This window comes from Beta vulgaris, chromosome 8, assembly GCF_026745355.1.
Source record: "Beta vulgaris subsp. vulgaris cultivar EL10 chromosome 8, EL10.2, whole genome shotgun sequence".
NCBI lineage: Eukaryota > Viridiplantae > Streptophyta > Magnoliopsida > Caryophyllales > Amaranthaceae > Beta > Beta vulgaris.
The window spans coordinates 42,040,378-42,066,593 of record NC_079209.1 but is presented as its reverse complement, the minus strand read 5'-3'; the positions used below and the strand labels follow the sequence as shown (position 1 = coordinate 42,066,593).

The 26,216-nt window shown below is 27.1% G+C and overlaps 2 protein-coding genes and 1 long non-coding RNA gene across 3 annotated transcripts; 1 reads left to right on the top strand and 2 right to left on the bottom strand.

Moving 5' to 3' along the window:
• Positions 1-7,431: 7,431 nt before the first annotated feature.
• On the top strand, positions 7,432-10,591 carry LOC125492583 (uncharacterized). The gene is made up of 2 exons (XR_008967457.1): positions 7,432-7,546; positions 7,659-10,591. It is a non-coding gene; the product is annotated as an uncharacterized LOC125492583 (long non-coding RNA).
• Positions 10,592-11,031: 440 nt separating this feature from the next.
• LOC125492768 (uncharacterized) lies at positions 11,032-13,307 on the bottom strand. Its single transcript, XM_048635484.2, has 7 exons — positions 13,140-13,307; positions 12,785-13,052; positions 12,553-12,637; positions 11,901-12,018; positions 11,644-11,801; positions 11,413-11,533; positions 11,032-11,313 (listed from the first exon to the last, which is right to left on the bottom strand). The coding sequence occupies exons 1-7, from the start codon at positions 13,305-13,307 to the stop codon at positions 11,032-11,034; spliced, it is 1,200 nt and encodes a 399-aa protein (XP_048491441.2).
• A 2,112-nt stretch (positions 13,308-15,419) lies between these two features.
• On the bottom strand, positions 15,420-16,495 carry LOC125492769 (uncharacterized). Its single transcript, XM_048635485.2, has 3 exons — positions 16,383-16,495; positions 16,139-16,301; positions 15,420-15,842 (listed from the first exon to the last, which is right to left on the bottom strand). The coding sequence occupies exons 1-3, from the start codon at positions 16,493-16,495 to the stop codon at positions 15,420-15,422; spliced, it is 699 nt and encodes a 232-aa protein (XP_048491442.2).
• Positions 16,496-26,216: the final 9,721 nt, after the last annotated feature.

The window sequence follows — 26,216 nt, the reverse complement described above, 5'->3', positions numbered from 1 at the left end:
TCATTTCTCACGATTTTGACCTACAAATTTTTTATTCTCAAAATCAAATACACAAATTGAACATCAATCATGAAAAAACACAAAAAAATCAAATTTTTTTGGTTCAAAATGTCTCGGTAGAAAATAATATGTAAATTCTACATATTTCCATTTTTTCAAAGTTTTAATTGGGGAATTTCTCAAATGTTGATTAGTTATGGGCAAATTACTTGCAAAATATAGTTGCATGTCATCATCTCAACATATTCAAGATGGAAATTAAAGATTTTTGGTAAGTTTTAATACTTTTTTTTTCGTTTTTTGTTTATATGGTATAGGATATGTGGATATGTAGTTTTATATTTTTATATTTTTTTTGCTTTTGCTTATAAAAATATGAATAAATACAATAATGAATATTCAAAATTTGATTTGCATGTATAAATTATGATGAATAATCGGTGAATTTAAGTTAAAAATTTTAATATTAAGTGACAAAATTATTTCGTTTATAATTTTTTTCTTCCGATAATAGTATACATGATAAATCTATAATTTAAATTTTTCTTTAATTATAATAATTCATATTACTGGTTATTAATAAAAATATGATTGAGTAGTTAGATTGCATGTTAATGTTTATTGAAAATTAAGGTAAGAAACAACTATTTTTGTTAATTTAAACATGTTTTTTTTTCGTTTATGTATATATAGTTTGTATTATATTTATATGCATTTTTTACTTTTTTATTTAGAGATCTTAAAAAGATATGAATAACTAAAATAAATTATATTGTTATATTCATTTGCATGTAAAAAATTGGTGAATTTTGGGTCAATTCAAGATACATAAGTTTAATAGAAAGTGAACAAAAAATATTATTTTTTTCTATACATATATAATATACGTGATTATAATATACATAAGATATATTATTGGTTATTATTATAAATGTGATTGACTATTTAGATTGCATGCTAATGTTTCTTTAAAATTTAAATATTATCTTCAACATAATGAAAATAATAAATAAAGTCCTAATATTTTTTTAAATTATAATTTACATGTAAAACAGTGTACTATTGAATAATATGATTTTATTGGTTTTAAATATATATATATAGATGTTGGTGGAATATCAACAATCAGTTTGTATATTTTATATTCGGTTGAGCTGAATTTCGGACTTTCAGGTAAATTCTTATTTTTAACATTTTTTATTTATGTACATAAATATATATTTGACGAAGGTAGATTATAATATTTATTTAAACAAATTTTGCAATTATGTAGTTAAAATTAAAAACTGGGTTGCATGTCAGTATGTTGCAAAGGAGATTTATTAGACTTCAAGAAAATACATCGTAAGGTATTAATTTCTTTATTCTTGTATTTTTATGCACCATATGTATAGTGCTCGTTGTAATTAGATTAACTTTAATTTTCAAATGCAACATGAAATTATGTGAACCAATTGTTAATGATATGAAGCAAAATTAATTTTTTTCTATTTATAGTAAATTGATAAAAATGTTGTTTCTATTAGTTTTCAAAAAAAAAAATACACAAACAAATATGACATCTATTATTACCATAACATATTGTATGTCATATATAATTACATATAGAGTAGTACAAAAAAATAACTACATTCATGAGCTTTTAACTATTTTAACATTATACTGGGAATATTATAGAATAGAAATACCATTAGATATGTCGCATAAAGGAGTTCTTTGTGTAATACAACTTATGTGACTTCTTTGGGAATGAAAATGTAGTTCTTGTTCTTGACTCACATTATCTGCAAAACACCAAAAAAATGTTATATTTCACATAACCACGAATATTAAATGATATATTAGAAGCAAATATGACATCTATTATTACCATAACATATTGTATGTCATATATAATTACATATAGAGTTGTACAAAAAAAAAACTACATTCATGAGATTTTAACTATTTTAACATTATAATGGGAATATTATAGAATAGAAATACCATTAGATATGTCGCATAAAGGAGTTCTTTGTGTAATACAACTTATGTGACTTCTTTGGGAATGAAAATGTAGTTCTTGTTCTTGACTAACATTATCTGCAAAACACCAAAAAAATGTTATATTTCACATAACCACGAATATTAAATGATATATTAGAAGCAAATATGTATAGACAAATACAATGAACAATACATACCATGTAACATGTTATAGAATTTAGTTGAAGGAATACTTGTATAATTAATCAACGTACATATTGCCATGGAATAAAATACATATACATTATATAGTGTTTGATATTTCTGAAAGTTTAAAACTTCATCAATTGTAATTAATAGTCTTAAATATAATATTGTATTAAAATAATAATATTTTATTTGTTTTGTTGTTTTCATGTGGATATGCATTCGAATAACATTAGTATAATCAGCCAACTTATAACACTCGCACAAATATATGAAGAATTTAGGTGAGAATCCTAATACTTATATATTATACTATTTATATATTATTTTTCTTTGATTTAAAAAATGATTACTAAACCGTTTATAATTAGTTTTATAAGAAATATATGATATTCCATCAATATTGTGAAATGTTAAATGTAATAATTAGTTATTGTAATTTGTTTATAGTTTAATTGTAATGTAATAATTAGTTATATTGTATTTATTGGGAAGAAGATGGAATATCATATATTCATATATAAAACCTAACTATAAACGGTTTGATGAATACATACCTGTATGATATGCATGTCGTTTCGAACCCCTTCCCTTCTTAACATGACGATATTGATTTGATGCACTTGGATCACCATTTTCATTATTCATTTCGAATTGGTGAATGAATTGAATATTAAAAATAAATAATCATATATTCTTAATATATTATTTGAATGAATATTATAAACTATGAGAATTGATATACATACATAATATATATTATGTAATAGGAATACATATCTACGTATAGTTGGCAAATATTTCAATCCTGATTTTAGCCTTAATTTTAGTTATCAAATATTACCTAGCTACGATTAGGTTAAATTATCATGTAATATATATGGAAGGTTTACAACCTTAATATTTTTTTTTGTCAACCTTAGAATCATAACGGATATTATAAGATAACATTACCTTAAATTAGACATACTTCCTGTTAATACACACCATTTAAAATTTTAAACTTTATTAAATATACAATACTACTAACGTATTTATATATTAACGTTGAAATAATTGAATTTAGTCCTCAATATATTATATTAGTCGACTCTAATCATTATTTTATGATTAGTTCAAAGTTATATTGAAATAAGGGGTGAGAGTAAACAATGTAAAAACGTTTATAATAACAAACATATTTCCGGTATAATAAATTTTGGAGACACAAATTATTAATGCATTAAATCATTATATTATAAGTACGAACATATAATTATACTTAATACATAAATGATAAAAAGAACATAAGTTCTCGATTACACTTGCAAGAATCACATAATATTCTATGATCATCTGAAACTTTGTAGTAACATTCATGATCTTCAAAAAGATTTCTATCCAGCTTACATGCTTGTTCTCTATCACATAAATAAAATCCTGATTCAAGAGACATCTTATTTTTTATCCATACTCCCGAAAAATTAGAACGAATTTTCTTCCTACATTCTACAATCTCCTTCAAATCCATTTTCATCAACGTACTTGGTATCATTTTGAAACCAACTTCCTGTAACTCGCTTCTTGACTACAAAGATATATAAGTCCCAATAAATAAGTTGCAACTAAATATCCTTCATTTGATGCTTTCTCGAAAAATGAAATACCATCTTCTATCCTCAAATCAGTAAAAAAGTATGCCTATAAAAAAACATATAGATATATGAATAAACCAATATAAAATATACTTGAAAAAAAAAATCAAATAACATACACTTTATAATGTGAATGTAAAGGCCTATAAATTTATAAATATTATGAATAACTTCTTGTAGAAAAAATTACCATTCCAACTCGAACAATAGCCTCAACGTTGTTGCACTCTAAACATCGTGTAAATATGAAATCCATCTTATCTATGTAATCCCAAGATAATCTTAGCAAGCTTTCTATTGATAACTTTTGTAGAACTTGTTATCTTCACAAATAACATTGAGTGTCTTGCAACTATATCAAAAAAATATTATCTTAACACATTATTTATAAAGGATATTGTAAAAACGTATGAATAATTAGTTGATCATGGTTCATACCTTAATTTGCACCTAAATAAATCTCTGATAGAATTAGCTCCAACACGTGAAATAATATCAACAACATTTTTTGTGGGAAGGCGTTCTATTATACATATATTATCAGACTTCATACTAAGAATTAGTTTATACTGTTTGGCTTTATAAAATTATAAATCATATAAGTTGTATAAATAATTATTTTTTAAGTACAACATATTTAGCAATCGAGAAGCATTATATATATGTTGCTTTTTACGAAATCTTATCAAACGTATACTACACAATATTTTATGCAATAAATAAATTGTCATAAGATTTGATTTTGTGAATCTTGATATTTTCCTATATAAAATATATCCTAACATATGTGAAATTTTAAAAATGTGCAATTATACTTATGTTAACTAAATATATGACTTATTCGAAATCAATTTGAAAAAGGCAATTTGTAATTGACAGATGTTTTTTTACATTTACCTACTTGTTTTAGAAAAAGAAAAAAAATCGGATACTAATCAAATCAAATATTAAACTATTTAAAATTTTTTTAACTAATAAATTTAATTGAAAGTTACATTATTATTGATGAGACAATATGGATACAATGCGTAAACAAATATAATAAAAAAACTTTATTAAAAAATAAATCTCTACATATTATTATGACATAAATGATAGGAAGAATAAAAGTTCTCGATTACATTTGCAAGCATTACATAGTATTATAGGTTCGTATGAAACTTCATAGTTGTAATTATCACCTTCCCAAAGGTTCCTTTTCACCTCACATTTTATATTGTTATAGCATACAAATAAATCTGATTGAAGTAATTTTATTTTCTATCCATATTGTAAAAATGATAGCGAATTTTCTTCCAACATTCGACAATCCCTTCCAATCCCATCTTAATTAGAGTATCTGGTATCATTAATAAACCAACTTCCTTAGAATTCACATCTTCACTGCATTGATTTATTAGGCCCAATAAATAGGTTGCAACTAAATAGCCTTCATTTGATGCTTTTTTAAAACTTGCAATACCCTCTTTAATCTTCATTTGAGTAAAATATTGTACCTGGAAGAATTAATAAAATATTAATTATCAACATAATATATACAAATAATTTAACTGATGTTTATAATTAATTTACCAAAAAACAGTTACCATTCCAACTCGTAGAATAGCCTCAAAATTGTTACACTCCAAACATCGTGCAAACAAATCATCAATCTTATCAATGTAATCCCACGATAAGTCTAGCAAGCTTTCAATAGATAGTTTTTGTAGAACTTTTTCGTCGTCACAAATATCATTAAGTGTCTTGCAACTACATTTAGAAATAAATAATAATAATTATATAGATGTTATATATATGTAATTTACAAAAAAACTCAATCAATTGCTAAACATATAACGTACCTTATCTTGCACCTAAATAAATCAGCAATAGAAATAGCTCCAAGACGTGAAATTATATCTATAATAATTTCTCGGGGAAGACATTTTAGTATACATTTTTTTACTAACTTACGCTTCATAATAATAATGAGTTTTTTGTTTTAACTAAAGTGGTTCGGTAATTTTGAATCTATTAAATTGTGTAATGAACTTATGTATATATAACTCGAAATATATTGGTCATGATTTTAGTGTATAAATTTTCGGAATAATGAATATTCGAAAATATACTTTCCTAAAAATATGTGATAATAATATATGATAATAATATATGATCTAATAGAATATAAGTATATGTACTTATAGTTAATTCCTTAAGGCATAAAGGTAAACGTATATTTTTTTAACCAAAATTAAACTTATTCTAATAACTCTTATAAGGAAAGTATTATCTATATATTATTTACAATGAAATTCGGATAACCAATAATATTTTTGGTAGTTAAATGTTGCTTTATAGTATAGATTGATTCATATTTTCCCCTTATTTCATTTAGTACAAATCAAGAAAACATATATCACATAATCATTTATTTAAATACACTTATTCAATTAATAGTAATCATATCCTATAATTCTATATGAAACCTATCAAACTTGTACAAATTATATATCAAAATTATTATTTAAATTATATATCTAAAGTGATTATGTTTTCGCATACATAATAAATAATCAATATATGAACCTAGCAATTATTAAAAAAAAAATATGAATATAGCATCCAAGTAAACCACAATATGAAATATCATAAATTGTTTTAAAAACAACCACAATAATATAGGTCTTTATGAACGGAGCAATTATTGAAAAAAAGTTTGAAATAAATAATCCAAAATCCAGGATTTTATTCTTTAGTTACTACGAAATAGTCTCAATAACTACTCTTCAATGGCCTTAAGCTTCTTTGTAGTAGATTCTTGCATTTCAAGTGGAGACTTGTCATTATCATTCTCTCCATTTTTTTCCAACTTGATAAGTCGTTTTTGTGGTGTTATTTGAGAAGCCGATGATTCACCTTCAGAATTTATAGGATCCTATAAGTTCGAAATTAATATGTTAGTAAAAGTTACACATTATAAAATGAAACGTTTATTGAGTAATTATAGAAGGATATGTAAAAAAAGAAAATAACAAAAATTATTTAAATATTATAATTAAAAACTATATTCATAAAAAAAATCGTATTTATTTGAATTTCAACATACCTTCTCTTCTCCACCATCTTTGACACTTTCCGCCTCATTTTGCTTCTTCATATATAAGTCATGCTATGAAAAAGAAAATACGTAAACAACAAAAATTAATATAAGAATATACCTTATTAAATATTCATTCAATTTAATTATTCTAATAATTGGGTTCATGTTGTAATTACCTCAATCTTTATGTAAAGTCTCATCCACTTGTCAATCACACTTTGCTCCACTACAAGAATGAATGGCAATTGCGACCAACCTTAACGACCGTGCGGAAATCCAGTCGTAAAAAGGTAGCAATTACAACGAGTTTTGAAAGCCGTCGTAGATATTAAGGTTTTTTTGCGACGAGTCTTAAATTTGGTGGTAAATGGTTAAACCTGGTCGTAAAAAGTCCGATTTTGTGCGAAAAAACTTGGGCGGGAGCTTTCCCCCCTTTTTTAATACTTTTAACGTCCATATAGTTAGTAAGTACAACCGAACCAACGGTTGTAAAAGATTATTAAATTAAAAAAATATTATAAGTTTGTTAATTCCCAAAAAATTAAAAAAGCCCTACGCTATTCCATTGCGGTTTCTTCGAGCTTCTTCACTTGCGAAGTCCTCTGTTCAACTTCATCCGAATTCCTCCAATTGGTGAATCGTTTGTTCAGATTATCTGGTAAGTTTCTCCATCCTTCATGCTATAAAGCCGAAATCAGATGTTTTCTTTTGTTTTTGTTGGCCGAAATTGACGGTCTTCATGTTTTTGTTGTTCTCCCATTGGCGAGAAGAGTGAGCGTTTCTTGGACTGGATTTAGGGCATCAGATTCAGGGGAATTAGGTGTTATTCTTCGAGTTTCAAGGCATAATTTTGATTTAATATTTTCATAATCTTGGCTGGTATTATGTTCGTTTAAGATTTTATTAGAATTTGGCTGGTATTATGTTCGTTTGGTTTTATTAGAATTTCATTAAACGAACATAAAAACTGGAAGAACAATTGTCGAATTTGGCTGGTATTATGTTCATTTGGTTTGATTTTATTATAATTTGATGTAAATTTCCTCGCCTTGCTTTTGAAGATTCTCCTTGTTACAAATCGTAGTACACTAGTACATGAGGGTGGAAGGGACGAATAGCACCAAAAATTCTTCCCACCCCTTTGCCAAATGCTGGACTACGTTGTCTGTCTACTGCAGTGTTAAAGATGTTCTTTTTTTTTTGTTTTTCACATTCTTTTGTGCATTTTTGGTACCATGCCTATTGTTACTTTGAAAGAGCTAACGATTTTGGGGGGAGACGAGACTTAAATCATATACTCTTCTTCTGTTACTGATTTTGATGAATATGGATTTTAGTTCTGTATTTGGGATTATGAATAGAAAGCATAACATGGATTTTAGTTCTGTATTTTAGTTCTGTATTTGGGATTATGAATACAGTGATTTTAGTTCTGCTTTCTATTCATATTCAGTAATCTATTCTGTATTTGGCTGAATATGGATTTCTATTCAGTGATATTAATAATAACATATATGTTGATTTCTATTCAGTGAATATATCCCAACATATCCATATAATACATATCCATGTCATCATGTTGGGATGTATTCAGAACTAGAATGACAGGCTTTGGCATTTGTATTATATCCATGGCATTGTATTATAAATTCAGAACTAGAATAATATTCATGGTGAAGAATTGATGTCAGCGGAGGTTGGGACAAATGGTGGTGGTGGGGAAACATTATGAATTTATGACGGATTATAGGGCAAGATAGCACGACTTGCACCTCCTCCGGTTCTTCAAACCATTAGTAGGATTACTTTCCTCATCTCTGTTACATTTCTCAACTGTTAATGTGGAGCATTTACAAAAACCTCATGCAGTCGTGCTGCTTGCAACTATATATTATGAAATAACTTTATAGGCTTTCAACTGTATAGGGATAATGCCATAGATCCTTCTAAGTCAATGAAGAAACATGTAGGTTTTAATTGTTTGTTAAGTGAACAGGACTTCCTTGCTATTACGTAAATGCAAGCTACTGCACAGTAAAGGGCATTACAGAATGAGATAGAATATTTGGTGAAATATGAAAGATACCTGTCATATGAGAAAATCAAGGGTAGTTCAAATTTTCATTTTGCCTAAATGTATAGCTGAATGTTCTTTTGCATAACAAATTCCTCCACTAACCAGTTTTATTTTCCAAGAACTTGCCCGTCATGCTTATGTTGTTAGATGTTTGTTAGCAGTAATGGTCTCTTACCTAGGTAGCTAGGTTTTGTGTCACAGAATTATCTATTGTTGTTAGATGTTTGTTAGCGGATCTTATAAGCGTATTGGGTCTTTTTATTATATATTTCTGCAAATTGTAAATAGAATTATACCTTTGTTTTGTTGTTTGGACTATGGTATTAAATCTTGGATCCGGTTGTGATCCCGAACTTTATCTCTTGACATGCCACTAACCAAAAGTAATACATGGACAGGTTAAGTTTTCGTGTATGTCATAATGACACTAGGTGGGAAAAAGAACATGTTTCTGGCACCTGGAATACTTGGTAAAAATTGTGGCAAAGGACTAAAAGCTACATTATTTTCGAGATCGCTTAATGCAAAACCCCCTTCTTCTTATAGCAATATTAGGCTGGTTACAACATGTTAGAAAAAATTACAACTTAATTAGGAATAGTTCCATCTAGTGCTACAGTTTGTTCCTTTTCTTGCTTGGTTTAAAATTTCATAAGTGGCCACTAATAATGTTTCAAGTAGGAGAGGGGTGATAATTATGGAAGCTGCTACATAATGTTCTTCTATAGTCCTATCTGATGGGTGATAATTATTTTGGAAGGAGAGGGTTTGATTTAGTTTAGCAATCTGGGCTAACATACTGATCTTAAGGCAGATAATAGTAGATGTTGTAACATGAGGTAGATGTAATTGCATTCCTTTACAAGTATGGATGAGCTATCATCTTTTGCTGTGTTGTTAGAAACTAGACGAACTTGCGATCAGGGCTTTTCACATATCATGTTGGCAAAATATTCAAATTGTCTTTGTTCTTGCTGTACACTACTGCAAGTAAGCACTACTGCAAGTAAGCACTGGCTTCGTCTTTAGTGGTCTATAGCTCTGTTCCTTTCTGTTGTATACTTCCTCCATTTTTTTTAACTTGCAACATTTCATATTTTAGGAAGTTGAATATTACTTGTAACATTGACATTTTTGGCAATTTTCATTTAGGCTTATGGAGTAATCACTTGTTGGATAAAAGGTAGAGATGGATAACCCACAACTTGTTGCATGGTCTGAATCATTTGAATTTTCATAGTTTACACTAATTTTTTTTGCTCATTGTTATTTATACTTCTACTTGTCTGTTATGTGTTAAAAATTTATACATTGTAATTTATAATTTGTTACCTTTTGTTTAGCTTAGGTTAGTAGCGAGGCGACTCATGATTGGGTAAAACTAATAGTAACAATGACATGTGGAGGAGATCCTTGAAGCTTGAGTTGGAATGATATGGACTAACATTGTGGGTTATACATTTTCTACAATGTGGAAGAACTACAATAGTTATGGTTTTTTAGCTTGTGAAACTTTTGACAGATTCTCTAACTTTTTTTATCGTATTGAACCGTTAGCTAAGATTGTAGATACTTTTATTATTGGTACTTTTGGACATCTATGTACTTATGAATTATGTTTTATCACTAGTGGTATATGGTTTACAGGTAAATATAGTGAATGCAAAGCAAGAGTGGTCGCAAAATGTAACAATTTGGTCCGGCAAAAAACGAAACAAATGCGGTCGTAAAAAGGTGCTATAAAAATCATTTAATAAAAGAACACCGACAAGAATTATGGTCGTAAAATGTGTTGCAAGAAATGCATGAAAAAGAATTGCGACAAGAATTATGGTCGTTAGTGGTGTAATGAAATAGTTCCAAGAGTATAATTGCGACTAGAAATTAGTCGTAGTTAGGTCAACAATGACTTTGAAAAATGAGATTTACGACAAGAAATTTTGGTCGTAAAAAGAATCATTTGAATTTTCAAAAACTGAACTGCGGCCGGTAATCTCGTCGCAGATACACAACGTTTTGCGACGAGTTTTTCACCTCGTCGTAAAAAATCAATGACGACGACTCGTTCAAACTGGTCGTAATGTTTTTTGCGACGGAGCCTTTTGCGACCGGGGACGACGGGACGGAAATCTCGTCGTAAAAGGCGTCTGCGACGAGAAACGCTTCATTAACAACAGGATTTCCCGTTGTTGATGAGCGTTATTCTTGCAGTGCTCATTAGTTGTGCTTACAACGGTGAAGGTAGAATTCTCATCTATGGCGTTGTTATCTGGAACCTTAACTTTAAACAAAAATCTTTTACCAAGCAAAAACTTGAAATCCTCGGGAAATGTTGTTTCTTCAGCATCCTTAAGATAAATAATGTAATAGTATAGATAAGTAAATTTAATAATTAATTGAATTAAATACAAAAAAGCTGTTAATGAATTAAAGTAATTCATAATAACCTTGTCTTGCAAGTCTAGTATCTCTTTGGCCGTCTTACCAACCAACTTGCATACTTCTTTATCAAACATTAAGAACGAAGCATCGGCAGTCTTGTCTGATACGATGAACTTGATCTTGAACCTATTATATTAAATATATAACAATGAGTGTTATCAAATTTTATATTATTATTTTTCGTTTATTACAAAACTAATACAAATTATTTATTTAATTATGTAAGTAAATACTACCTTGGGACGGTTGATTTGACAACATGATTGTCCTTCCTACATCGAGTTACATCTCCTTCTTTAACCAATCCACTATTACATCTTTTGCAAGCATCATAGTACCAACTATATTGAATATCAATATCTTCAATAGTTGCTAAGCTAACACATATTCCAGCCTATGATAAACAAATATAAGGATACATTTTTCATCAGCTTCATAATATTATAGTAAATAAACTTATTAAAAGGTATAGACAAAGTCAACATTCAATAACCTTATTCATCTCAAGTAGATCAGATATATCCTTGATTGATTCCTCCTTTAGAAAGTCATTTGTGTCATTAGATAATTGTGTCAATTGTCCACTCTTTTGTTCACCACTTGAAGGAAAGCTACATAATTATTATAATATATATTAACATAGCAATATATATATAACATTAAAAAACATGAATATTTAAAAAAATATAAATATATTATCGAAATCCAACCTATTCTTGAAGTTACTAATTTCGGGAATATCGTCATTAATGAACAATCTTGAAGCATAGCGGGAAGTGCAAACACGTATCTCTCCTAAAAAATTAAATATATTTCCAAAAGTAACATAATATAATTAATTTAATACATATTAATATATAGAGAAATGAAAAATAAAATAAATAGATAAAATTTAAACAAACCATGAAAGCTAGCTATTTTCCCGAACTGTATGATGACAATAATAACACCATCACTTCCTTCGGTAGTTTTGAGAAATTGAGTCATCTCGTCAGCATGGGTAGTCCAAAGCACACAATTCAAGCTTGTATTACTAAACATAAAATCCATACAAATAACAATATATATTAATACACATATGTACAACGTATTATTTAAAATATTATTATTTAAATAGCAATTAAATTGTTTACCATATAACTTACCATGTATCAACCAACTCAATAGTCATCATTCGGGATTTAGTAGTTTCAGTTATTCCACTGTACCCCGTCAGTTGTCCAATGATATCTATTAAATCATATAAAAGCTTTACATAAATCAAACTCTACAATGAATATATTAATTTATTATAGACCATAATAAACTGAATCACTTATACATAAACAATAATATGTTAATTAGTAATTTTAGAATTTTTGTTTATATAAACATTACCAATATAATACGTGTCCGGTAACCGCTTTGATATAATATCTTCAAATTTAGCAAATGTAAATCCAAATTTTGGAATATCAAGAACTCGACATTCCTCTATGCGTGATCCGTAATTAAGAGATAATACACAATTGTGTGTCATTGGCTTTTCCATAGCACCATTTTCACGAACTAAGAAATTGGAGAATTGTTTAAATTCCCCCTCCTTAATTTTTGGCATAAATTGCAATATTAGGCCTTTTCGACAGCTAGCTTGAATCTTACTTCCCTATTAATAAAATAAAATAAAATTCAGTATACCATATCTTTTATAAAATATATGAAATTTAAAAGTAATCTAATGTAGTGACATTACCTCTGAATCCATCAAGACCATTTCAATACTTTCAGTTTCAAGTTGATTTTTGAAATTAGGCCTCTCCCAAACCCTAATAATTCGAACCTCAATAGTGCATAATTTCATCCCCTTTCCTATTTCACTAATAGGCACAATTTTCTTTTCATTTTGTATTCCAGAAGCCATTATAAATTAGTTCTAAGGGGGGATAAAACACTCAAATATATTGAACGTGTACTAATTGTACACGTTAATAGGTGTGTAGGACGTGTTTTTATAAGCAAGCTATCACATTGAGATATAACATATACTCCCTCCGTTTCTTAAAGATCTTCCCACTTACTGTTCCTACAGATACCAAGGAAAATCAAGTTGTGTGGGGCATGGTGTGAGTAAAGTAGGAGAGAGAAAGGGGTTAAGATAAATAAACAAATAAAAAGAGGTTAAAGTAGGAGAGAGAAAGGGAGTAAAATTGAATTAATAATGTAATGGTGGACCATATGATAGTGACATGAGAGGGTAAATAGGGAAATTTGTTTTGCCAAATAAGGAATAAAGCAAAAGTGGGAAGATCTTTTGAAAACACCCTTAAACCGAAAGAGGGAAGATCATTAGGAAACGGAGGGAGTATATGGAATAAAAAATAAAATTATATTCGTTATTAACTAATATAATTATATTGTCAAATATATGTTCAATTGAAATAGGGATTGATATATTCAAAGATTTTAAAATCGAATTAGACATATATGATCACGATTATTTAGGAATGATTTGTTTATGTATGTTAGGATATATACAGATATAAAGGGCTATTATGTTAAATAAAACAACTAATTGAAATTACCATATTTATTGATTGACATAATTTCGGTTGATGAGTTTAATTAAAGGAGTACATTATTTAGAATGACAACATTTTAAAATTTCCATATAAATAAAAATAATCGTGACTCTCATATCATTTTCGGAAATTATCAATTGGTATCTATACTATATCACACAACTAAAGATATCAAAATATAGAAACAATATGTTTAATTATAGAAACAATATGGAGAAGATATAAAGATCGCGTCTGGTCCAATAAATATAATTTTTTGTGAATAAACATGGTCCAATTAATATAATAATTTTATATTTATATAAAATGTAACAATACTTTTTTTTAATAACCAAATCTATACAAATATGGAATTACATACTATTTATATATGCTATAAGATGTAATAGATGTATTTTTTTTCAAATATATTATATAATCGTATTTTTTTATTTTATTATGTTTTTTTAAAAAAAACAAAAAACCTAAAGTATTGGTCTTAATGTCTTTTTTGTTAATTTTGCATTTATTCACAATTTAATTTGAACAAATACGAAAATGCAATTATATAGCCAATGTTTATTCATCAAAGTCCAACACATGATAAATATACTTTATTAATTAAAAAAAAACAGATAAATACATAGCCGAACATAATTCCTATTTTTTCGACAGATTCTAAAAATAGGATTATATTAAAAGACAAAATGTTAATAATATATAATAATATATAGATTAATCTTCCTAATCATTCAAAGATGCTTATATACCACTAATCACTTCATCTGAAACTTCACGTGCAAGAACAAATTGGTTACGTGCATGCATGATTTGAGCCATATAACCCATAGCTTCATGACCTTTGCAATGTAAATCATCGATCTAACTTTGTTGCTATATCTATAATCTTCTCTTCATAACTTGAAAACGTTTCTAAAAATAATTTTGTTGCTTCAACATAATTCTTCAATTATGTTTGAACTCTTGAATCCATGGAAAGAAGAAAACTAATAACAATAAGATAGAATTTATATAGAGATATTAAAACAAAAGTATTGAAGGTAAGTAAAAGAAATATGTTAATGGGGTTATTTATAGACAAAAATTTCGGCCAACTCATTCAAACCCTAATATGTTAGTTGTTCACATTGAATACATTGTTGCATCATAAAGTATATGGTTGAGAGAAAATGACACAATTTATTGTTTTATTAATTTATACAATTATTTTATGTAAGGATTGGTGGTTGAAATTAATAATAACAATGCAAATAAAAAGTTTATTGTTTTTTCACCCAACATCCAATTGCTTAAATTAATAACGTATGAACATTAATTTTAATAAAATAACTCGAAATAATGTATAAAATGTAACAATAAATTAATAGCTACAAAAGTAGTATTATTCATATAATTTATTCCATCGAAAAGTAGTCATTGATAATACATAAGAATAATCCATAAATTACGATATTCTATTTCATAACACTATAGAAAAATCGAACTTCTCGATCACACTTGCAATCATAACAGTCCAATGTATCATAACCATTAGGAACATAATAGACATCTTCTATATCCCACATCTTGCTCTTCATATGCTGATTTTCATTGGTCTTACAAACCAAGGGTGGCTTGTCTGACATATTCGATCTATTTCTTATCCAAATAGTGTTTAACATTCTCTTAAATATCTCTCTACACTTTATAATTGACTCCATCGTTAGTTGTTTAAGTAGTGTTGTCAAAATATAGTGGCCATTCTCTATATCATATCCGGATTTAGAAGATAGCCAAATTAATCCGAGCAAATATGATGACATAGCATGTCCAACTTTTGTAGCTTCAATCAAACTACACAATCCATTATTGTAATTATTATGGATATAAATTTGTACCTGCAAAATAAATATAAGGAACATATAAACAACATTAAGTTTTATACGTTTTAATTTAATATATACGTTTTAATTTAATAAATAGCAATAAACACATGTGAAACATTATATGGTTTTAATATGAACATTTACATGGTGTTAAATTTATGCACACTCATTTAACATAATTAATATAAACATTTATCCCCTAAAAAAAACAAATTGAAACATTTTATAATCTGTATTAAATTAATATTTTTAGATTTCATATATTATTTTCTATTTATAATCCATAACTTTATTATAAATTAACTTACCAAGCCATATCGAGTTAGGGCATCAGGATTTTTGCACTCAAGGCATCTTCCAAAGAAAATCTTAGCATTACTATTAACCATCCAAATACGATCAATTATAGTTTCGATAGCAACCTTTTTCATGACAGAGTCATCATCTGAAAGGGTCTTTAGAATCTTGCAACTATTGAAAAGGTAAAACAAAAAAAGATAATTAGAATATATAATTAATAATATAGTTTATAAACAATCAAATTTACAATACCTTAATTTGCAACAGAACAAATCAAATGATTGTTGAGAAGCAACACGTCCAAGAATGTTGATTGTTATTTCATTAGGCAAACGGTTGAAAAAATTAAGTTTTAAACTCGACATTTTTCTTTTGAATGAATTGGATCCTTTAACGCAGGATTTTATCTACATATATATATATATATATATATATATATATATATATATATATATATATATATATATATATATATATATATATATATATATATATATATATATATTAATACTTAACTCAAACAACTGTCATGAATTCAATAAAATTCAAAAAAACTTCCATATATAAAGAAATACGGATTATATATTAAGGTAAGCATATACATGTCAATATTGTTAAAGAATCTCGATCAATACTATACCAAATAATTTGAAGGAAACGTTTCCAAATGCTCGATATTTATTAAGATATTATTACAATTTATATTGGAAATAATAAAATTTCAAATATTCATAATACATCTATTTCGACTTTTATTTTTCGACACAAATTATGACTATTTGAATAGTAGTGCTCTGACAATTAATATTTGTATAGAGACCTACAAAAAAGAAATATAAATGTAGTCAATAATAATAGTCAATAAATTTAATAATAATAATAATAATTATAATTATAATTAAAAAGAATATAACATTATAACATAATAAAAATTTTACTTGAACAAATAAGCACATTCCTCTGACCATCGCACGTAGGTAATGTCTCTAACAACATGCACCTTCAACCCCATGTTCATGTAAGCAATATTTGATTGAATAATAAATACGTACTTCATTGTTATACGGGATAGTAAATTTGAACGAAGTAATATCATATCATAACCCTGTATATAATATAATATTACATTAATTACATAATTAAAATAAAACGAACATGTAAAATGAACAATTAACTAATAAAGGTAGACATACCTCTATTAAATACCGAATTATGATAGATAAACTTGTCTTAAATACGAACTCGATTTGATTATTATCGCTTAATTCAATGCATATAGTTCCAGTTGCATCATAAATTGTGAAGATAAATGATAAGTTACATTTATTCAACAACTTGAAACTTCCCATATTGATATCAACTATATTCCAAATAACCCTAATTGGTTTGTCCTACATATTACATTAAAATACAATTAAGAGACATAATAAATAATAAAATGATAGAAATAAATAAGTAAGCACTAAAGAAAAAACTTACATGGATAATATTTATGAAATTAAATATCGATGAACGGGTTGCATTTGCTATAAGTAGAGTACGTGTAATAGGTAACGGGCAATGACGTATGAACTTATATTTTTCTTGCGCATAACGGTTGTTTTTAAACCTGTACGTTGGAATTAATTAAATTTCAAATTTCCGAAACATAATTAGCTTTATTTGAAATAAGTTTTTTGCAATTATTATGAATTAATAAGTAAGATGTTACCATTTTATCAACATATATAGATGCTTTTTTTGTCCGGGGTCGAACATAAATATTCGAAATATCTGTACTGTGCAAGTAAACACCTTAACAACAGAAGAGCAACATTAGGATCTACATGATAAATAATAAAAAAATTAATATAAATATAATACCTCCATCATTTCGTACGGCTAAGGCACATCCTATAATACAAATAGGTTCATCTATACTTTCATGTTCTTCAATTAATTGAGTAGTAAGTTTGATCTTCATAGCTATATAACTGAACAATATGTACAAAGAGGAATTAATATGAATACATTTCAAACTAATATAACATATATAAGACTTAATGCAAATATAAATACAATACCTTTCATCCATAACTATTAACTCTCGTACGCGAAATGAAACGATAATTCCAAATATATCTAAAACGAAATGAAAAGACAATTTAATAACAAAAATTTTATAATACTTTATAAAAAGAATAAAAATTATATATATTACCTACTATATGATTAACCTTTTCTACTGTGTTATCGTATATTGTATCCAAGCGTAATATATGATCTTTGAAGAATAATCATTCTTACTTGTAATGAAAAGACTCATAATTGTTTATATGAGGTTCGAACAAAACGTATTATTAAAGTTGAACAAAGTATAAAGAATTTTGAATTTTATTTGATATTTGTTTATATTATTATAATATAATATATATATAATATTATATATATTATATATATATAATATAATATATAATATAATAATATAAATATATAATTTTCGTGGAATGAATCTCTAAAACCAATCTTATTTGATTGATTTATTTAGGATAACGACAATCGAATCGTAGATGAAATGTTTAGATTGATAATAACAAATTGCCATAAAAATAGTGCAATTTTTTCATGGATAAATACAAACAACAAATAATAAACGAACACACACTTATAATATGAAGTGTTTATTTAATTATTCATAAAATCGTGATATACATATTTCATAAATAAATCCGTTTAATGTGTAAAAATTTATATTTTCATATCATAAATGACTTAAATTGTCATTAATAAATAACAATATTTGTTAATAAATATTTAATCATATATAGTAAAAATTCGTAATTGTCAAGTAGTATAAGAACAATAAATTTAAACTTGGAAACATATTTTACATTGATGGTAAGAAAGATACAATAAGGTAGTCTAAGAACAAATCTAGTGCATTTTAACTCATAACAAAATACATAATCAAATAAAACATAACACACAACTAAAATAAACATCAATTACAAATGATGAAAATGACTACATTAGAGATATCAAACTCTTAATTAATCATAGATTGTAAAACACCAACTTCAATCATCACCTCTCTCCAATTCATCACGATAATATTCAACAATACTCCTTGCTTCTTGAGAAGCAAGTTCAATTTGGTTGCGAAAATATGTAATTTGCCTCATATAACTCATTGTTTCCATCCCTTCATACTCTTCTAATTTACGTAATTTATAAACTGCATTAGAAAGTTTTTGATCAATTGTCGACCAATACTCTAAGAATTGGAAAGTAGCCTCCATAACTTCTACTATATGCTTAGCTATTTTAGGATCCATTAGTATGATGTGGTTAAATTGGAAAAGTTTGATAATAATAGGTGAAATGGTAATTTTTAGGAAATGTATAAGTAACAAAATTTCAAAAACTTACCTTATTTATAGTGGGGTTGGCCGAAATTCATGGCTTATGCAATTTAATACATGTTGGTGGAAGTAGATATGAATTGATAAGGATTGACCAAGTGTGGTCAAAATTGAAAATGACATTATTGCATGAACTACACATTATGTATATTTGCATTGAATAAGTTGGAAGGAAAAGTTATTACTAAGGAACAATTAAATAATTTTTTCGGATGTTCATATATATATATATATATATATATTTTTTTAAAAAAAGCCTCATAAAAAACGAATTTGTTGAGTGACATATAATAAATGTTTGTTATAAGTTGGTATGACATTTATAAGCATTGACCAATTGGAGTCAAATTTTATAATGACAACTAATATAAATGTAGTAAAACATAAATAGAAACATAAACGTAACTTCTTATTCCATTGAAATTTAGATGAACAATATTACGTAATTAAAGATAATACAACGTAAAAAACAAAATTCAACTAAACACTTTAATTTGATAAATAATCCAACAATATGCTTCTTAGTTGGTATTACACCACCATCGTTCATGTTGATTTCTTCAATTGGATATCGACATACGTAATGAGCTCGTGGAGGATTGCAATGAAGGAAATGTAGTATCATATATTCTAGATCAATATAAATCCTAGAATCTCTGATTGTGAGAACACATACTCCGTCATATTCCAATCATCTGAATACAACCCTTCAGGATTCGTAACATTCTTGCCAACTTTATAAGATTTAATATCACCGGAACGAAACATTGTTAGTAACATACCTTGATGATCAAAAAAATTAGAATGTTCCACTTTTGGATGCCAAGTCTTTATAACTTTTGGTGAAGAAAGGTGAGTCTAAAGAAAAATAGTCATTCATCATACTATTACAAAATTAATGTACACGTTTTTTAAATAATATAATTTTTATAGTGTGTAAGGGGAATAAAAATAATAAGCTTATTATAGAAAACCTTACATAATTAATACGATTAATTAATTTTCCATATTAAACGTATATGAGAGTACAAAATAATTTCGTTCATAACATAAATGGAGTAATCCCCAAAATACGTTATATAATTAGGAATGATTTTGATATATGTTATGAAATTGAACTTGATTATATAATTTAAGTAATTCAAAGTTTAAATAATATTAATTGATATTTTCCGTATGAAACAAACATTATACTTCAAAATACTTTCCATATTAAATTTAAAGTTAGTCAATCCCCAAAATCACGTATCTATTTAGGAATGATTTTTATATATGTTATGAAATTGAACGTGATTAACTACTTAAATTAATTAAAGTTTGAATTAGAATAATTGATTTTTTCCATTGAAAACGAAAGTATGATTTAGTCAATCCAAAAAATTTCGTTTATTCATATTAGGAATGATTTTGATAGATGTTATGAAATTGAACATGATTATATAATTTAAGTAATTCAAAATTTAAATAATATAGAATGATATATTTTTCCATATTAAACGAATAGGTTAAGTGGTAATTTTTAGGAGATGTTTAGTAAAAAAATTAGCAAATTTACCTTATTTATAATAGGTTGGCCGAATTATTATGATTAAGGCAATTTATTACATATTGGTGGAAGTAGATATGAATTGATAAGGATTGACAAAGTGTGGTCAATATTGAAAATGACATTGTTGCATGAAGTACACATTAGCTAGATTTGACCAAAACTTTTTTTTTTTGCATTGAATATGTTGGAAGCAACATTAGTTATTAAGGAAATATGTTATGTCCCTCAATAATTTTCGGATCTTCATATATATATATATATATATATATATATATATATATATATATATTCTTAAAAAAAAACCTCATTTGTAATTATAAAAAACGAAATATTGAGGAACATATAATGAATGTTTGATATAAGTTGGTATGGCATTTATAATCATTGACCAATTGGAGTCAAGGTTGAAAATGACAACTAATACATAATTGCTAGAATAATAAAATTAGTAACTTCAAATAAAAATATGAGATTAGAAAGGATAGTAGCTATGTTATTCAATACATAATCTCATTTTTTGATCCCAACACCTTTAATTACATTACTGATTTATTAGATCATCCAAATACTGAACTGTTCTCCTTGCTTCTGTTGTTGCAAGTTCAATCTTATTACGAAAGGAGATAATCATACCAACATAACCCATGGTTTCTAGATCTTCTTCTTCTAATTTCTCTAGTGCTTTTAGAGAATTTGCAATCTGCTCATGAATGACAGACCATGCTTCAAATAATTCTATCATAGCATCATTAATATCATTGACATGTTCAGCAATTTTAGGATCCATCTAATAGAGTAATTCCGTTTTTTCAGAAAGTAGATGGCTACCAATATTAGACAATTTTTTGAACGTGTTTTTTTTGTTTAGTTTGGTTGTGCAAAAAACCGGTTTAGTATTATGCATTTTATAGGCATGAAAACATCATTTAATGAATTGCATGCATTAGGTGGTAGTTCATATTTAATGTTTTGCATGCATTGGTTGGTAATTCATAATTTAATGTATTGCATGGACTAATAATATAATCCAACCATGAGAAATATCCTAAAAAACGTTTTTGTTATATGTTGTGAGATTGAACTCGATTAATTAATAAATCTTATATCAATTAACATTAATTTATATTTTCAATATTAAACGAATTTGATGGTTTTCACCATAAGTTAATAATCAATGCAAAATCCGAAAACAAAAAGAAAACAACTATATATATATATTTTTATTAAAAAGCGTGATTAGTACGTAACTACTTATATTATAACAATTTATAATATGCATATTATACATGAAATAATATATAACCGAATAATATATATATATATATATATGGAAAATTTGTCAGAAACCACCTTTTATAATCACTTTTTTGTGAGAAACCACCTTTTAAAAAAATTTGGTTAATTAGCCACCTTTTTTGTTCTTTTTTTTGTTGGAAGCCACCACTTGCCGGAATCCGGCGTTGACCTTGATTTTCCGGCGTTGACCATCAAATTTTCGCCATTTTTTTCCAGATTTTTCGCCATTTCTTCCACCTAAGATGTCGGGGGATGCGAGGGAGGTGATGGGCTTAGGGCTGGGAGGGTGGGGATGGTCGTGGGGGGTGTTTGTCGGCGAGTTGCGAGGGAGGAGGGGGTTGCCGAGGATGCGAGGGGGGAGGGGGGGTTGCCGGGGATGCGAGTGGGGAGGGGGAGAAAGATAAAGGGGGAAAAATGGCGAAAATCTGATGGTCAACGCCAGAAAATCAAGGTCAACGCCGGATTCCGGCAAGTGGTGGCTTCCAACAAAAAAAGAACAAAAAAGGTGGCTAATTAACCAAATTTTTTTAAAAGGTGGTTTCTCACAAAAAAGTGATTATAAAAGGTGCTTTTTGACAAATTTTCCTATATATATATATATATATATATATATATATATATTATCATAAATACTCATTGCACCTAAATAGATTAGAACATTAAAAATAAAAACAAACATTCTAAACAACTACGAATAATACAAAACATTCTAACATAACCGAACATAAAATATATCATAATAACTAATTGCACTTAATAACTTAGACATTGAAAATACGAAACTAATATTCTAAACAACTACAAATAATACAAACATAGGTTAATATTTTTTGCTAGATAACTTAGTATTACCTACCAAATAGTTCTTCATAAACAATTCACTTTTTAATAAGAGAATCCAAATACTCAACGGTGCACTTTGCCTCTTTGGTAGCAAGTTCAATAGCATTACGAAATGATATTATCATAGCAATATAACCCATAGCATCCTCACTTTCTTCTTCTTCTTCTTCTATTTTATTTAAATTTTGAAGACATTTAGTTAGTTTATCATCAACCATGGACCACTGGTCCAAGAATTCGAACATAACATTGTTAACTTCCTTCACATCTTTGAGACATTTTGGATCCATTAGAAGATGATAATTTCTATATCTTATACTTACAACCAATGAAATGTAAAATGAAATAAGGAGTTTTTTGAAGAATGAAAGAAATCGTTTTTTGGGAGGTGATGGGATGAACATAGAAATACCAAATAGATCTTTATATAGGCCAAGTAGAACCGATTTTCTAGGTTTAATTTATTGCAAGTAAGGCAATGCAATTAACTATGATAGGTACCTTGATAGGTATTGACTTTAGACCAACAAATAACATAGTCAAAGGTGCACAAAGTATTAAATAATATACCATTACTTTATTATAATTCCATAATTCGACATTATTAAGAGCTTGAACATAATAAAAATAAAAACAATAGAAAACAACACTAAAAATTACTATTGTTCAACTCTACATGGGTCGTTTCATTACAAATATAATCGAGTAAAACTTTATTACTGATACGACTACAATCCGTATTATTTAAATCAATGTCTTCAAAATAGTCATCATCAACTTTGTAAGCCCTAGGAGGATGGCATTGTAGATCATAAATCATCATATTCCAAAAATCAAAATATGGACGATAACCATCTATTGTTGTATTGATCTTCAACATAAGCCCAAACTTCGTTGCTTCTATTGATATGAAAAGTGAACATACTCGACACATCGTGGAAATATAAACGCCCTCCACGAAATAGTGTTAAAACCATAGATTTCACATCAAGAAAATTAGAATAGTCAATTTTAGTGGGCCATTTTTCCTTTCGAATATGAGATTTTAAAATATTTTGTGGAGGACATTGTATTGGTTTTGAGGTAGAGGAGGAAGTTGGCATGATACTAATTGTTGAAAGCACAACAAATTATTGTATTCGTGAATGAAAATTCGGTCCTATTTATACTTAAAGGGAGCTATCTATAATGTAACTAATCTCGGCATTTTTTAAAAAATTCAATAGTTGACAGGCCGAAATTAAGGTTGATTGACAATTAACTATAAATCATCCTTGATTGATATTTTGATTTCATTACCATATATAAAGTATATAGGAAAAAACGTATGTACATGACATTATAGAAAAAAAAAATTCGGACAATAAATATCATAATTGGAGATTTTAGAATCCGAACTTGCCTTTTTTTATTCCACAATTTATGCCAATCATCAATAATTACCTCAATCACCCCTAATTAACATTTCAAAAAAACCGAAAACTTTAAGAATTCGGACACCACATAGCCAATTATTTTTTTATATTGATAACTCACAAATAATATTGAGTGGCTTGCAACTATATAAAAAATATTATCTAACAATAAAATACTAATAACATTAATCTGACAAAAAAAAATATATAGATAATATAAAAGTAGACAGTATTGGATATAAAATTTTATTCATAATTATTAAAAATGACAACATTGATTAATAAAAATTATATAAAGCAATAAATGTTTTTCAACCCTTCAAGCTAGTGAAGAAAAATCTAACTTCTCTATCACACTTGCAATCATAACACTTCAATCTACTATAAGCATTAGCAACATTATAGTAATCATGTAGAGCCCACATGTTGCCCTTCATATGATCCTTATTGTTGTTTTGACAAACAAATGGTGGCTCCTTTGCAAAATTCTCGTTGTGTCTAATCCTTATCGTCCGTAACATTCTTTTAAAGATATCTCTACATTCAATAATATTCGCCATATTTAGTCTCGAAATGTTTTTTTTAGCTTATCATGACCAAGCTTTATATAATTCGGGTAATTTGATGATAGCCAAATTAGGCCTAGCAAGTAACATGCCATAGTGTCTCCAACTTTGGTGGCCTCGATCAAAGTCCAAAATCCAGTGTCATATTGTTTTTCTTCAAAAATTTGGATCTGCATAAAAACATATAAGGAAATAAAAAGTTTATTTTAACAATATTAAAAACATATAATTAATAAGCCAATGAATTTTATTTAAATTGTGCATCAGTTTATATGCTTGTTTCGTATAAAGTTAATTTATTTTAATTGTCATTCGTAAAATAGATAATAAAAACTTTTAACAAACGAATTGATTTTTAAAATTAATTAATTTTAATTTTAATTCGTAAACAAAATAATAAAAACGCTTCACAAACGATTTGATTTTTAAATTTAATTTATTTTAATTTTAATTCGTAAAATAATTAATAAAAACTTTTAGCAAACAATGTTATTAAATATTGATCTTTTATCTATTAATATTATAAACGTTATATCATAATGTAACATTAATATGAAATTAACTAAATAAAGATATATATACAATAAAGTGACTTACTAATCCAAGACGAACCAGTGCAGCAGGATTTTTCACTTCAAGGCATTTCGAGAAAAATAACTTGGCATTACTATTCACCAACTCTCCACCATTAATTAAAAATTCAACGTAAACTTTCTTCATCACATGTTCATCCTTTGATAGTGTATTCAGAATCTTACAACTGATAAAACAATAAATAACCATTAAGTACGTTTTCACATGAACTAACACATTAAAAAAATATGTTATTATTTAGAAATACCTTAATTTGCAACACATCAAACTGAATGGTACTTGTGAAGCAACACGTCCAAGAATATTAATTGTTATTTCAATAGGTAAACTTTCAAAAATATTACGCCTACATTGAGACTTTTTTCTCATTGCAGATGAGTTCTTCTTTTTTTCGGATTTTCTCTTCATTGCTAAAGAAGATA